This window comes from Cnephaeus nilssonii, assembly GCF_951640355.1.
Source record: "Cnephaeus nilssonii genome assembly, chromosome: 19".
Lineage (NCBI taxonomy): Eukaryota > Metazoa > Chordata > Mammalia > Chiroptera > Vespertilionidae > Cnephaeus > Cnephaeus nilssonii.
Genome location: NC_137090.1, coordinates 29,033,208 through 29,048,649, shown reverse-complemented (window position 1 = coordinate 29,048,649; position 15,442 = coordinate 29,033,208). Strand labels below are relative to the sequence as shown.

At 50.5% G+C, this 15,442-nt stretch overlaps 1 protein-coding gene across 4 annotated transcripts in view; it reads right to left on the bottom strand.

The window, feature by feature from the left end:
• Positions 1-1,411: 1,411 nt before the first annotated feature.
• Positions 1,412-15,442, bottom strand: part of RHBDL3 (rhomboid like 3) — a 51,530-nt gene continuing 37,499 nt past the window's right edge. For all 4 annotated transcript variants that reach the window (XM_079799218.1, XM_079799215.1, XM_079799216.1 and 1 more), the window contains 2 exons: positions 9,197-9,257; positions 1,412-5,128 (listed from right to left, as the gene is read on the bottom strand). In XM_079799218.1, coding sequence (XP_079655344.1) covers positions 4,857-5,128; positions 9,197-9,257 — 333 coding nt within the window. In that variant the 3' untranslated portion in view covers positions 1,412-4,856. The remainder of the gene's footprint in view (positions 5,129-9,196; positions 9,258-15,442) is intronic.

Sequence of the window (15,442 nt, the reverse complement as noted above, 5' to 3'; positions counted from 1 at the left end):
AATGATATATTGAAAATGTTTCATCCAGTGCCTAGCACCTCGTACCGTACTCAGTAAATTGTGTTCATATTAGCAGCAAACATTAAGTTATTGGAAGAATGAGAATTTGGTAGGAGGAACGAGGGAAGTGAGAGGAGGCAAGAGGCAAAGCTAACCAGACAGCTTTTGTCTGTCCAGGGAGCTTGCTTTTAAATGCCTCAGGTGTGGGAGCCCAGAACTGACCCAGGGGAACACCGGTGCTCACACAGGGTCCCAACTTCCCTTACAAAGAAGTCAGTTCACACCCCAAACAGAGGTGGGTTCTTAGACCTTAGGCCTGAACGGTATTCTACAGTTTGTTCTGGGATGACTTTGGCAGCATTTAGAAATATTTTTAAATGACACACAGGAAACTTGGGAAAGAGCATTACGGGAAACTCCCATGCTGAACTGAACAGGGTACTTTCATCCTCAAACAAAATTTAACAGTTATGAATAGCAAACTACATGCACTGCCAATGGCTTAGAAAACCTGGGGGAAACCTTTCACTTTCTCAGGCTGCATCCATTCAAAGCCCACTGGGTCCTTAAACTTACCAAGCACAGACTTTACATTTAGGCTCTTACTTTTCCCTTTTACTCTGAGAACATTCCTATCCCTTCCAAAAGATCAGGGTGTTGACAGTCCTCAGAAAGACCTAAAGACTAAGCTACTAGGGAAAGAAGGAAATGCCTAAGAAATTTCAAAGAAGATTCTTCCAATAATATTAGTCAAAATATTAATCTCTCATCAGGGTGTAGAGTAAGAGTGGAAGGGGAAGGCGGGGCACCCACCACACACCTGACACAGAGATTCTTGACCCGAAGCCATGGATCGGTTTCCTTAAACACAGCCAGCCCCACCCAAATTGTACACAAAATTGTCTATCTGTGGCCCGACCGGTGTGGATCGGTGGTTGAGCTTCACCCTATGAACCAGGAGGTCGCGGTTCAATTCCCCTGTCAGGGTTGCGGGCTCGATCCCCAGTGGGGGTGCGTGCAGGAGGCAGCTGATCAATGATTCTCTCTCATCATTAATGTTTCTATCTCTCTCCCTCTCCCTTCCTCTCTCTGAATAAATTAAAAAATGTTTTTAAAAACTGTCTGTCTGTGCTATTTTCATGGAAAGAAAAATCGTAGCTTTCATCAAGTGCTCAAAAAGAGTTCAGTAATTCAAGAAAGGTTAAGAACCACCAAGCCAGAAACCCCAGCACCAAGAATCAATTCATGACAACCCCCATCTATATTATAAAAATCACAGACCCACCATCACGGCTGCCCCCACCCCCGCCCCCCGCTGGCCGCACGCCATGACCCAGGCCGATTCAGGTCACTTTCTGAATAACGGATGGCTTTAAAAAAAAAAAAATCTTTAATGGAATCTGTGGTCAAATAATATGTTACAACAAAAATATACAGAATGTACACAATACAAAAATATTTAGAAACAAGCACTGCAGCTTGGTTTTCTGTTTGTTTTCCACTTACTTCCTTGGGGGTGGGGTGGGGAGGGCAGAGTTCAGCGTTGGGCACTGTTTTTTAAGGCAGAGGAGTATCCGTGCTTTCCAGCCAGCCCTGGGAGCAACGGGAAGGATGCCAGGAAAGGGCTTCCGGCCACCTGGGGAACCTGCATTATTTGCAAATGGAATTGGACGCTGGGGAAAGGCTGGGCATGGTGAGCAATGACTCTCCTAATCCCCTGGGCAAGAGTAGTTCTCATGGAAATGGAGAGTCCTATTACGCCTCATTAGGGAGCTTTTCCTAATTAAAAAACGAATGATTAATGGTGTCATTAAAGTGAAATTTCTCCTTTGAAGGTTTGTTTTCCTTTCCCCAGTTTCTGTGATTCCTCTTCCGTTTAACGGGTGAGTGAGTCTGTGGCTGCTGTTTGGAGAGTCCCCAGGTTTCAATTTCTGCATCATGCAGGTGAAAATCCGGCTTCGCTCCGTGGCCGGAAGATTCACACCACCCTCACTTGTCGGCGCACTGGCCAGGAGGCCAACAGTGGATGAGGAAGGAGGGAGGATGGGGACATGCTGCTGGCAGGGTGCTGGGAGCCAGGGAACAAAGGGACCTGCTGAGGAGAAAGCCCTACACCAAAATGAAACCTTTCTTACTAGAAAATGGGCTCTGGCCCTGGGTGAGAGACCTGGGTAGTGGGAAGTGACGGTCGTCACCAATGGATGGCCCTGCTTAGAAGTGATGGCTGGGAGAGATGGCTGTTAAGCAGACCAGAGAACTTCTGAGTTGCCCTTCGACACTGAGCGGACAGGGAGCAGCGGACACTCAGCTGGGCTGGGGGCCTACGGTGAGGGTCGGGGGTGAGGAGAGGGGATGGATGGGGGGTGAGGATAGAGGGTGAGGATGGGGCAATCTGAGCTGCTCCAGGCCTCAGAGGACAGACGTACAGGATGGTGGGTGGGACTCCCACCTCGGGCAGTCCTCCCAAACAGCTTCCATCCTAAGCCCCAGGGAACTGGACGCCTCTGGAGGGCTTTGTAGAAGCTTCTAGTTCACAGTCTTGTCACCCCTGAGAGAGGAAGGCCCCCCTCCAAGCCACACCAGACAAAGGCAGGGGGAGGGGTAGCTCTCTGCTCCCTCAAACTACAACCCAGAACCTCCAGGGGCCAGGAGGGGGTCTGGCAGAGAGCCCTGCTCCCCAGCAGGCGACACCTGCCTCTGCCGCTCCAGGAGGGTCAGCCCCACGCACGCAGGGTTAGCAGTAGCCACGGCCCCCTCTGCCATCCTTACCCATCTCATCACCCCCAGCTCCAGCTCCGTCTCCTCTCCCAAAGGGCTGACTCTTCCAGCTACACCGTTCCCTCAGGAGGCGGAGAAGGGCTGGCAGGGCACAGAAAAGGCCCCTCAGGGCAGCGCAGCCCAGCCGCAGGCCCGGCCCCCGGCACCTCAGCGGGCCGTCCTCAGCAGGGCTGGCGCAAGTGCAGCCTGAGCTTCTGCGCCCCATGGACAGTCTAGTTAGCAGTGGGCAAAGGCGGGGCCGGGCTGGGTGTGGGTGACCTGGGTAGAGAGACCTTGCCCATTTACGTGTGATGGCTGGGGATGGAAGCCACTGTGGCCCAAGACGCCCAAATGTCCGGCCCGGCTGACCCCGAACCTCGGTGTGGCTCTCACGGGCCAGTGGCCGGCTGAGGCAGTCCCTACACTCCCCCTTTTCCTGCACGAACCCAAGCCTGGGTTCTTCCTCCTTCGGGGCTGTCAGGGGTTGGGAGTCGCAAGAGCAGTATAAAGAGATGACATTTTGTCAAAAGCCATCCTCCCACCCTCCCTGAGGCCTGCACCAGCTCCCGCTGGGAGGCCATTCCCTTGTGAAATGGGCGTGGGGATGGACTTGAACATCTCCCAGCTCCCTCCTCGCTCTGAGAATCCGGGCTACGGCTGCCTCACCTCTGACGCGCATCCACGCCCCCAACAATTCGTCTCTAGGTCTCCACCTAAACTGGAATTCCTTTGGCTGCAACCTCCCGTCCCCCTGAACTCAAAAGTCACGTGGCCTCCATATTCCTGCCCAGCCTCTGTCGCACCCCAAAGCTCCTCCCTCCAAAGGGAGACAGGACAGAATCTTTTCAGTATGAAGGCCACTCCAGAGGGAACCAGAGCAGGAGCTGGCAAAGGTGAGGAAACCTCAGCATGCTGAGGGGCCGCCCTCCCACCACAGACCACTCTCCCACCCTCAGTGGTTCCCAGGGAGACGCCTGGAAGGGCCGGGGAGTGGAAAAGAAGAGGCAGGCTCTGCTAAAAGCCAGGATCCTCAGGAACCACAATACCCTACCTCTCAGCCCCTTCCTTCCTCTCACGCAGACGCGTCCACAATGGGGCATCTCCACCCACCACACCATGTGCTCACCATCAGAACAGTCTCCACAACCAAAGGAGAGGCACGATGTAGGGTCAGGGCAATGGAAGGGCAGGGCAGGGCTCTAAAGACAAGGCAGGGCATGGGACGGGACGTGGGCCCTGGTGCGAGAGGCCAGCATTCGGGGAGAGAGGGAGGGAGAAGTCCAAAGCAGGGCCTTCCCCAAGGGGGAACGTGGGATGAATTCCCTCTTGCTGGGATTCCTCTTGCTGGGTACCCCCATGGCAAGGGTAGGGAGTTACAGAATCTCCCTCCTCTGCTCCCCCAGGCGTTAGAGGCCACACCGCAGTGCCCACCGACAGGCACAGGAAGGCACCTGGGCTCCCCGGCCTAGTCCACATGCCCGGCACCAAGCCCTCTTCCCCTCCCAGAGCTCCAGAGGGGACACTTCCTGGCCCGCCATTATCTCTGGGCTGGACAAGGGCCTGCCTGGCTACTGCCCCCTCAGGCCTTCCTCACACTCTATGGCAGGGGTGGGGAATGTCCGGCCCGAGGGCCATATAAGGCCTGGGGAAACATTTGGTCTGGCCCTGCCAAGGCATTACTGATGAGTCAAATGTTTGACCAAATGCAGCAGGCTGATATTTAAGTTGATGATTTTGTGTGGCCCGTGAATGATGTTATAAATACCCAAATGGCCGTTGGCAGTAAGAAGGTTCCCCACCCCTGCTCGATGGTCTCTCAGGGTGGAGGATGAGGCTGCTCTCAGCACACCCAAAAGGGACAGCCACTCTCAGCCCCGCCAGGCCTCTGCTGGCCCGATGTCTTGGGAAGAGTCTAGAAACAACAGTAGCCAATCCAACTCCTCCAGCAGGTGCCTTTCGGAACAGAGCCTCCACCGTCTGCCCAGCGTCTCTCGTCCTCTGCTCCCGGCCTCCCTGAGCTGGTGATGAGAAAACAGAATCCAGATGCTCCTTTCTGATGCCGCTTCTCCCTCCCCTCCCCGACCTCGGTCCTCCAGCCGTTAGGGGGGCGGGGGCAGCTTTAGGTCCAGCAGGGTGTAGGCAAAGATATTCCAGAAGACAGCAAACAGCACAAAGATGGTGTACATGGCCACAAAAATCCACCACAGCGACTGGTCCTGCAGCCTCTGCTCATAGTTCCTCAGGACCACCACGCCCAGGGTGATGCCCACGGCCACGCCACCCAAGTGTGCCACGAAGCTCGGGTGAGGGCACGGGGGGTAGGCCGATGGGTGGAACCGGAGCCACACGGCCCGGCCGAACTCCATGCTCACTGCAAAGGGAGGAAGCACAGAGAAGTCACGGGAGGCCCCAGGGCAGGGGCTGAGGGAGAGGCCTTGCAAGCCACCCACCCAGCCACCCACTCTGCCACTACCCGTTAGTCCACTCGCCACAGACCAAGCTCTGTTTGTTCTGCGCACTGGGGGCACGGTAGTGAAGCGGACAGACAAGCCTCTGTTCTCCCAGAGCTTATAGGACCTGGCAATCCACCAGCATTACATACACGAGATCAGTTCAGTAAGAGGAACTCTATGGGAAACAAATATAAGTGACTCAAAGCCAATGCTGGGCCCTAGCTGGTTTGGCTCAGTGGATAGAGCGTCGGCCAGTGGACTAAAGGGTCCCAGGTTCGATTCCAGCCAAGGACACATGCCTGGGTTGTGGGCTCGACGCCCCCCCCCCAGTAGGGGGTGGGCAGGAGGCAGCCAATCAAAGATTCTCTCTCATCATTGATGTTTCTATCTCTCTATCCTTCTCCCTTCCTCTCTGAAATCAATAAAAATATATATAAAAAAATAAAGCTGGGTATAAGGAGGGGGATTCTTTAGTTTGGAGAATCAGGCAAGATCTCCCTAAAGAGGTGATGTTTGCTCAGCCAGCGTGGCTCAGTGGTTGAGCGTCGACCTATGAATCAGGAATTCACGATTCGATTTCTGGTCAGGGCACATGCCCGGATTGTGGGCTCGATCCTGTGTGGGGCATGCAGGAGGCAGCAGATCATTTTATTCTCTCTCATCATTGATGTTTCTATCTCTCTCTCCCTCTTCCTTCCTCTCAGAAATAAATTAAAAACTATTTTTTTTGCCCTAGCTGGTTTGGCGCAGTGGATAGAGCATTGGCCTGCGGACTGAAAGGTCAAGGGCATGTACCTCGGTTGCAGACTCCCGGCCCTGATTGGGGGAGGCAACCAATCGATGTGTCTCTCTCACATCAGTGTTTTTCTCTCTCTCTCCCTTCCACTCTCTAAAAATAAATAAATAAATAAAAATAAAAAAATAGATTTTTAAAAGAGGTGGCATTTGAGCTGAGATGTGACTACCGAGCGAAGAGCATTTCAGGCAGAGGGGACAGCTCATGCAGAAGCCCACAGGCCCTCGATCCCTGCTGTCACATGTCCCAGAGGCTCAGCCTCCTCGTCGGTATAAAGTCTCAGCCTCCGTGTATCAGGCTACACTGCCGGGACATTAATAACAAGCAACATGTGCTAGCACTTTACAGTTTATAAAGTGTTTGCATGTATCATTTCAAACCCCTCAGGAAACCCTCTGAACCAGTGCTTCTGTGCTTGGAAGGAAGAGATGAAGGGGGAGAAGGGCAAAGAAGGAATGGAAATAAATGGTCCCAGCAAAATGCTGGAATTTTTATTTTTATTTATTTACTTTTTAATATATTTTATTGATTTTTTACAGAGAGGAAGGGAGAGGGATAGAGAGTTAGAAACATCGATGAGAGAGAAGCATCGATCAGCTGCCTCCTGCACACTCCCTACTGGGGATGTGCCTGCAACCAAGGTACATGCCCTTGACCGGAATTGAACCCGGGACCCTTCAGTCCCCAGGCCGACAGTCTATCCACTGAGCCAAACCGGTTAGGGGCTAAGTGCTGGGATTTCTAACAGATTCTAAAATGCTCCCACTCACTCTCCAATCCATCCTTCTTGCATGAACTTTGGTTGGCCAATCCAATGGTGATGTACTCTCTTGAAATAATAGTTGCTGGGAAATTGCCATTTTGTTAACCCACCATTCAAGGACACTTAGGGCAGGTACGCTTACCCCATTTTACAGATGAGGAAACCGAGGCGAATTTGACAGACTGAAAGAAAACCCTGTGAGGGGAATTGTGTCCTTGTTCAGTTACCATGTAATGCACCAGTGAGCCTCTCTCCACCCTAACCACTCCAGGGGTGCCAGCACCTCCCGGGGATTGCCTCACCTTCTGGCATGGGCCTGCAACTCCAAGGATGGCCGACAGATGGCGGAAAAGGTGCAGCCAGGAACAGGCACTGTGTCCTCCCCACTCCTCCCCAGGCCCTGGGGCATCTTCCTGCCTTTGCTTAGCAGGCCCTGGGTTCCACAGGGGAGGTTTGAAAGACATGGTCCCCCACTCCAAAATAGCATTTTAGTTTTGATGATTCTTAGAGTTGTTGTTGTTTTTTATTTTTATTTTTTTAAAATATATTTTTATTGATTTCAGAGAGGGAGAAAGAGATAGAAACATGAATCATCGATCGGCTGCCTCCTGCATGCCCCACAATGGAATCAAGCCCACAACCCAGGCATGTGCCCTTGACCAGAATCGAACCTGGGACCCTTTAGTCTGCAGGCTGACACTCTATCCACTGAGCCAAACCAGCTAGGGCCGTTATTTTTTAAACAGTAAGAGTCATGCTTTTCTTCCCTTCCTTGCAAACAGACAAGCTGAGTCTGAGCAGACAGGGAAGCTGTGCTCACCCTGCCCTGCCCCCTCCACTTCCCCCACTGCCCTGGCTCAGAGTCTGCGCTTTAGGGCTGGAAGTTCCTCTCTGGAAGTGGAGATCCTCCAACTGGAAACTGAGACCAGAGAATCCTGAAAGACATGAAGCAAGTGGAGCCCACACAGGCCCCTCCGCGCCATGATTCTTCTGGCCCAGTCTTCCTCCTCCCCACCAGGTAGGTGGCTGACCCAGGCAGAGACCGCCCGGAGCTCCTGCCCGGCCTGGCTAAAGTGTGGGCGTTAGAAAAGGCGCAGGCTGGCTCTGACTTCGGCTCTACCACCTCCAGCTGGGTGGCCCAGGGCAAGGAACTCTGAGCCTCGGGTGCACCCCTGAAAATTAAGCCTAAAAATATCCTCTTCACAGCGGTGGTCTGAGGACTGCATGAGAGACTGTGTGTTCCCGTTGCTTTCTTCCTACCCCCTTCACCTCTGTTCCGACTATTCTCTCTTTCTTTCTCAGAATGAGCCTCTTGGCCTCTGGTCCCATCCCCTGACACTCAACTCCTTCTCCACACTGCAGCCTGACTGGTCTCCTAAACCCGAATCTGTCAGTAACTCTTTTTTTTCCCCCTCTAAAAACGTCATATGGGATTTTCATTTTAATAACACTTAGAAATTCCAGCAAGCCACCAATAATAGTTACAGTAAAGCTTTAAAATTAGCTTGTGTCTTATGAAAATTGTTTATTAAAACTCCTTATAGCCATTTTCAGGGACCTTAATGTCTTCCATGTCTTTAAGGCTCGTAACATGGCTTTACTATTGCCAGCTTTCTCTAAATTTCTGCAGAACACATTCAGGTAAGGAGACTTATTGGCTGGCTTTGTTAGTAACTCTTGTTTAAAACCTTCCAGGGGCTTCCTAGTGTATGAGGATGAAGTCCAATCTTCCTCTTTGCATTTAAAGCCGTTCATGAGCTGACTCCTATTATCTCTTATCACAATCACACAGTCTCCAACCTCATAGGTCGAATTTGCAACTGATTTGCAGGCCATGACCCTTCACCCACCTGTGTCTTGGTTCAGGCTGCACTTTCGGCCGCAATGACCTCTTACACCCTGGCTACACGGTGACCACCTGCCTGTCTTGGTCAACATGACCCTTGTAGGTAGAACGGACCTCTCCTGACTAGGGCCCACAGCCTGCTCCTAGGGGTTCATGGGTTAGTTACAGTTTGTAAACCTGATAAAATTACTAGTTTTAGTGCACATGCACACACACATACGTGCGTTTTTCCAGGGGTGGGGTCTCTAGCTTCCAACAGATCTCAAAGGATCAACTCCATGACCCAAAAGGTTATTAAGAAGTGATTTTCAATGACTGGATGCCGGTCATTGAGCTGGACACTCACTCTGTGTGCACTTTTCCGTTTGCATATCACATGTCAATAAAAAGTTTAAGAAAGGTTAAGAAATAGCAGAGTGGGCCAGCCTTCTCTCATAACACTCCGCTTTGTTGCACATTATTGACAGCCCCTCCCCTCTTTTTCTTGACCATAAGCCCCTGAAGGGCAGGGACTGTGCTGTCTTTATATCCCCGGGCCCAGGGCAGGGCTGCCTCCCCCCAGCAGGCCAGTCAGTACTTACTACAGATCAAGGCCACACCCATCCGCAGCAGCTTGAATTGGCACTTCATGCCTGACCAGTTCTAGGAAAAGAGGAGAGCATTCCATTAGTTCCAGATTGGACCACTCCTCTGCAGAAGTATCTCGCTTAAGAAAGCCTGACACTTAAAAAAGTAATCTCCGCTCGGTCGGCGTGGCTCAGTGGTTGAGCATAGACCTATGAACCAGGCAGTCAGGGTTCGATTCCCAGTCAGGACACATGCCCAGGTTTCCAGCTCCATCCCCACCTGGGGGCACGCAGGAGGCAGCCAATCAACGATTCTCTCCCTTCATTGATGTTTCTATCCCCCTCTCCTTCTCCCTTCCTCTCTGAAATCAATAAAAATATATTTAAAGAGAAATAAATAAATAAGTCATCTCCATTAAGTCCTGAGTGAGGGGTTGTGGCTTAGTCACAGATCACACCAGCGTGGCTTTAAGATTTTAGACAATGGTAAGCTTATTACTGTCGGAAAGCTCTGGAGCCGCACTAGCAGGGCAAGAGAATCTAGACAGAGGGAAATGAGAGTCCCTGTCTCCTCTAGGCGCACAGACACCACCCGAGAGTTGCATTAATTGCTGGGTCTGTGGTAGGCAGTTAGGCAGACATGAGCAGAGCGAGGACGGATGACGGATGATGAGCCAGGTACAGAAGGTCACCAGAGTGGAAAGTCCCAAGTGCCTAGCAATGGACAATCAGTTGTAGGGTGGGACCTTGCCCCCAGGATGACTTTTCCTCCCCTGGCATATCCATGGTCACGAGGTTTGGAACCCCTGACCTTTCCTCCCTAGAGATAACATCTAGGCCTCAGTTGTATTTCAACTCCAGGCTCAGAAAAGCAACAAAACCAGCGATGGCTGACTGAACGACGTCGGGACCGGCTGCACTGAATAATGACCCCCTGTCCTGGTGCTGGCCAATCAATCAGTGGAGACCACAACCCTGAATGTTCTATTAAGATATTTCCCTGGAACCTCCCCTAACATCTCGCCCTTAAACCCTACATCTCCCTCCAAGGAGCATGCGGGTACCTTTCCCTTTCCCCTCCCTCCCTTCCCCAGGCACAGAACCATTAGCTTCCTCACTCCCAAGCTCCAAGGGCTCTTTCTTAACCTCCATATCTCATTTCCTAAGCCCATTGCTCCTAGGGATTACTTTTTCTACCTCTGTAATTTACCCAGTACATGTTCTCTTACAGTTTGGGTCTTGGCTCTGAATTCTTTCCCAGCCAGAACCCAAGTACTGAGGTTGCTGAACCCAAGTTTGGTCTGACCCCACCGGTCGTACAACTGGTGCCGCTCCTGCCGCCTACAACAAACAGGTCCAGGGTTGCAAAGGGATGCAGGACGGCAAACCAAGCAGAGTCCAAGCAGAACCATCAAGATGATTAGAGAACTCAAAATCCTGCATATGAGGAATGACTGAAGAGAAGACTCAGGGGTTGAGTTCACTGTTGTCAAGTGTCAAGTGAGTCAACACAAGGAAAGGGCACAGTCAGTGTAACCTGCAAGCAGAAGGCTCAGTGGATGAAAACTTCGGAGAGCCAAAACCGGTTTGGCTCAGTGGATAGAGCGTCGGTCTGCGGACTGAAAGGTCCCAGGTTCGATTCCGGTCAAGGGCATGTACATTGGTTGCGGGCACATCCCCGGTGGGGGGTGTGCAGGAGGCAGCTGGTCGATGTTTCTCTCTCATCGATGTTTCTAGCTCTCTATCCCTCTTCCTTCCTCTCTGTAAAAAATCAATAAAATATATTTAAAAAAAAAAAAAAAAGAAAACTTCGGAGAGGTTTTTTGTTTTTTGTTTTTTTTGAGCAAGAGAAAATAACCAAATTTGATACATACATGTGTACGGGAACCCAGCAAACATGAGAGTCAGAGACCCCACATGCATGAGAGGTTCAAAGATAGAAAAGGAACATGGGTGTGTAAGATGTCTTGAGCCAGGATGAGGTCAGGTGGATTGGGGGCTTCAAAGAGTCATTGCAGGTGATAAATAGAAGTTTGTCCTGCCCTACAGATAGATCAAAAGAGGTTATCTCTGATGATCTCTTATTATGGGCAAGGCCCCTAATTCAAGTTCTTCTAGGTAGTTGAGGGAGGAACATAAGTTTCTCTTCAGCCTGCAGCTAAAGTTGCCTTTAGCTCAAAGCAATCTGCATACCTCAGAGGCCCATCTTGGGGTGACTCATTCTGAACCCCGATAGTTCCCTCCTCTGAGACTTCCCTGGAAGTTTCACATTCCAGAAGTTGAAAAAGAGGAGAGAGTTCCATTAGTTCCAGATCAGACCACTCTTCTGCTGTGTTCTGAGGACTGAATGAGAGACCGAGTGGTCCCTTTGCTCGCTTCCTACCCCAGGGTAGACTGTTCTGTATCTCATTAAACCAGTCTCAGTCTGGAGGAGGTAGTTCCGTTAAACCATTGTGTCCCATTTCAGGAGGCGGTGAAGCGGGTGGGCTCCCAAAGGTAGGCCTACAGTGCAAGCTATCAGGTATTTGATGAGAGGCATCTCTATGGAAGCAGAAGAAAAGCAAAGGTTAGTGACTGGAGCAGACTAGAACCTCAGTTTCTGAGTCAGGAAGGCAGGCAGTCAAGAAGACTTCTAGATGGAGTGAAGGCAGGCAGTGACAGTCTGATCGATTCACACAAAGATTTTTTTTTTTAGCTCAGGATAAGTTTCCATTCCTAATAAGCAGAGCTGCCCAAAGATGGATTGATCCATCTTGGGGGATGGTGCGTTTCCCATCATTGAGGGGTTCACACGGGGCTTCCCATCACTTGAAGGGGATGCTCTAGCATTGGGCATCGGGAAGAGGTGGGCCAGATGGCCTTCAAACAAATCCCTCTTTCCCGAGAACCTCCGAACACTCTGAACCTCTAAAGGCGACGAACAGAGTACAATTATCCACCTTACAAAAGGATTTTTTCACTTTACAAAAGACTTCGCCACAGGGTTCCTTTGAGGGGCACTCCTGTGGTGCATTCAAAGCTCCACTCCATTTACCACAGCGTGATGTGCAGACACCGAGAGGAGCCTGGGGTCTTGGGGAACACATCAGACGTAGGGAAGGAGGCAACTGGGTACAGCCAGGGGCTTCTGTTCCCTCCCCACCCACTCTGCCTCCTTTGCTGCCTGGCCCAGGCCCAGCTGAGGGGCACGTCTCGCACTCCTCTGACATTGGGGGACACGTGTTAAACTTCACAGAGGCCCTGACACTGGCACATACAATAGTGTCTATGGAAGCTTCGGGGGAGTAAGGGGGATGCAGGGAAGCTGCCAAAAAGAGGGAGAAATCCCTGGGCATTGGGCTTCTTGCCCATCACCCGCCTTCCCCCCATTATTCCTCACTGACCAGCAAGCCCTGCTTCACAAAAGGCAACACACAGCCCCTCTTTAGATGGGGAAGTCTAACCTTCGCTCACTGACAAGTTCTATGCCAAGAAGCAGATGGCAGGACAACGTTGTTCCCTCCGGGTGTCTGCCCACAGAGAAGCATCCCCAGGAGACAGGGAACAAAACGAATTGGTGCCCTCCACTGATCTGGCAACCCGTTTGGAACTACCTCCGTTAGCTGATGGTGGGCAGCCCTCAGCTCCTCTCCAGGACGGGCAGGGCCCTGGAAGTCACCTGATGGACCATCTTCTCCTAAATGTCACACCTGCTGCCAAGCTGCCAACAAAATGGCCTACGACAGGGAGCTCACCACCCCCGGGCAGCCTGTGAGCTAATCACTGAAAAGTTCTTCCTGCGACTGTCCGGCCAGGCTTTGCCTCTCTGTGATAACCATCCACCCAGGGGTCTTAATTCTCCCTCAAAAGTGACACCCATGTTCATAGCAGTATTATTCACAACAGCCAAGTGTCCATCAACAGGTAAATGGAGAAACAAAATGTGGCAGATCTATACAAGTGGCGGATTATTCAGCCTTAAAAAGGAAGAAAATTCTGATACATACTATAAACTTCAATGGATCATGAGCAGATTATGCTAAATGAAAGAAGCCAGTCACAAAAAGATAAATATTGTATGATTCCACTTATATGAGGCACCTAGAATAGTCAAATTCATAGAAACAGAAATAGAATGATGGTTGCCACGGGCTGGGAGGAGGGAGGAATGGGGAGTGTTTCATGGTTATGGAGTATCAGTTTTGCAAGATGAAAAGAGAGTTTTGTGGATGGATGGTGGTGATGGTTGCATAATGACGGGAATGTACTTAGCACCACTGAAAGCACACTTAAAAATGGTTAAGATGGTACATTATAATTTATGTATATTTACCACAATTAAAAACAAAAGTGAGCCCAACTGGTGTGGCTCAATGGTTGAGCATGGACCCATGAACCAGGAGGTCAAGGTTCGATTCCTGGAAGTCAGGGCACAAGACCTGGTTATGGGCTCAATCCCCAGTAGGGGGTGTGCAAGAGGCAGCTGATCAATGATTCTCTCTCATCATTGATGTTTCTCTATCTCTCTCCCTATCACTTCCTCTCTGAAGTCAATAAAAATGTTTTAAAAAACCACAAAATAAAACAAAAGTGATACAGAACACTTCTAGCATCTCTTTTCCTCATAAAACCCTCTGAATATCTTACCTGAACACAGTGTCTCTTTCACTGAGTTCCGAGTGATAACGTCAAGCAAAGTAAGTCTAGTATTAGCTGCTCTCTGGGTCTGCTCAGGTCCATGTCCCATCTCACCATCTGGGGTCTGTCTTAGGAAGCACCATTCATCTTTTGGGTCTGGGAAGACCATGGCGGGGCGGGGGGGGGGGGGGGGGAGGAGTGGCTCAGAACTCCTTTTTTGCTAGCGTCCCTCATTTGTAAGTTTGCAAAAACAGTAACCATAGTGCCCATGTCAATTACCAACCTCACTGGGTTGTTGTGGAGGTGAAATGAGTTGACACATATGAAGCACAAAAGATATGCCTGGCACATAGTACACACCACTGCCTGATGCTAGTATCTAGATCTGAGGCAAAGATGGTGAGTTTGCCCTGCACAATGGCATTAAAGCTTCTGAACCTCAATGACCTTGAGTGGAGAGCCCGGGAGCCCCAGTTTTGGTACAGTGCTCCCCAGGCCAGCTTCATGTACAATACCTGCCTGCTCCCCGAAGGCTCTGGGGTTTGTCATGCTGATCCAGTCACACCCTCTGTCCTGCACTTTAACGAAGAAGAGACTGAGGGTCCAGGAGGGCTAGTTCAAGGTCACACACAGTGAGTTAATGGCGAGATTGAAAGGATTCCCGGTCCAGGGCTCTGTCTGCCCACATTTCTGGGCCAGCGCCATGTTCAGTCTGTCCCTGCTGGCTGCCTCAGTTTCCCCCACAGCTGAGCAAATGTCATAGAAATGACCAGTCTCCCAGCAGCTGAGGGCTTACACTAGAAACCCACCCCTTGCACCAGCTGCCTCATTTCCCGACCCATTACTTCCTCTAATACAACGAGTGCAGTTAAACAACAGGAGAGAAGAAAAACCATCTCACACACACACAGCCTGCACTGCTACTGCGATAAATGTTGAAAAAGCCTGCGGGCCCCTGGGGAATACAAACCTTTTAATTTCACTCTCTCCCAGAGCCCTGTAGGTGAGATGGTAACTCACCCAGTCACCAGTAACCTAGGCGCCTTGCTCACCCACCCAGTTAAGAGCTCAGAGGCTGACACCCAGGCAGGGAGCTTCCGTTCCATATCTCCGGGTAGAAACAATTTCTTGTTAAATGACTTCAAGAAAAACCAACACAGGAGACGGGAAAGCATGACACAGATAAATTAGGGAGTGAGTATTTGTCCCACAATAGGAGTTTTACTTAATAAAGCGAACCCGACGACACAGAATTCGTTGGTGACATTTTGACAACCATCTTGCCTCGTGCTTTGACAATATAGTTCAATTCGTGAAAATTCAGACCTCCAACATTTAAGGAAAACATCTATCCTATGGAGCAAAGTGTGAGCAAATATCTGGCATATTCAAAAATGGAAATCTGGCCGAGAGCCCTCAGCAAAAGGCAATTAATAAATTATTCAATTATGTGCATCTCCACGCTTCCAGTGTTTAAAAGGAGGAGTCTCGATTGTGGCATCCAGATCTTTTGTTGAAACAGTTTCTGAGTTTAATCCGTGGGTGTAAACTGGAAGCTTTTTGAAACTCAACATGTTTTTATGTAAAACAAGACAGGCTTTGCTTTAAGGCGAAACCTCTCATTTAAACAGGTAGACCTGAGAA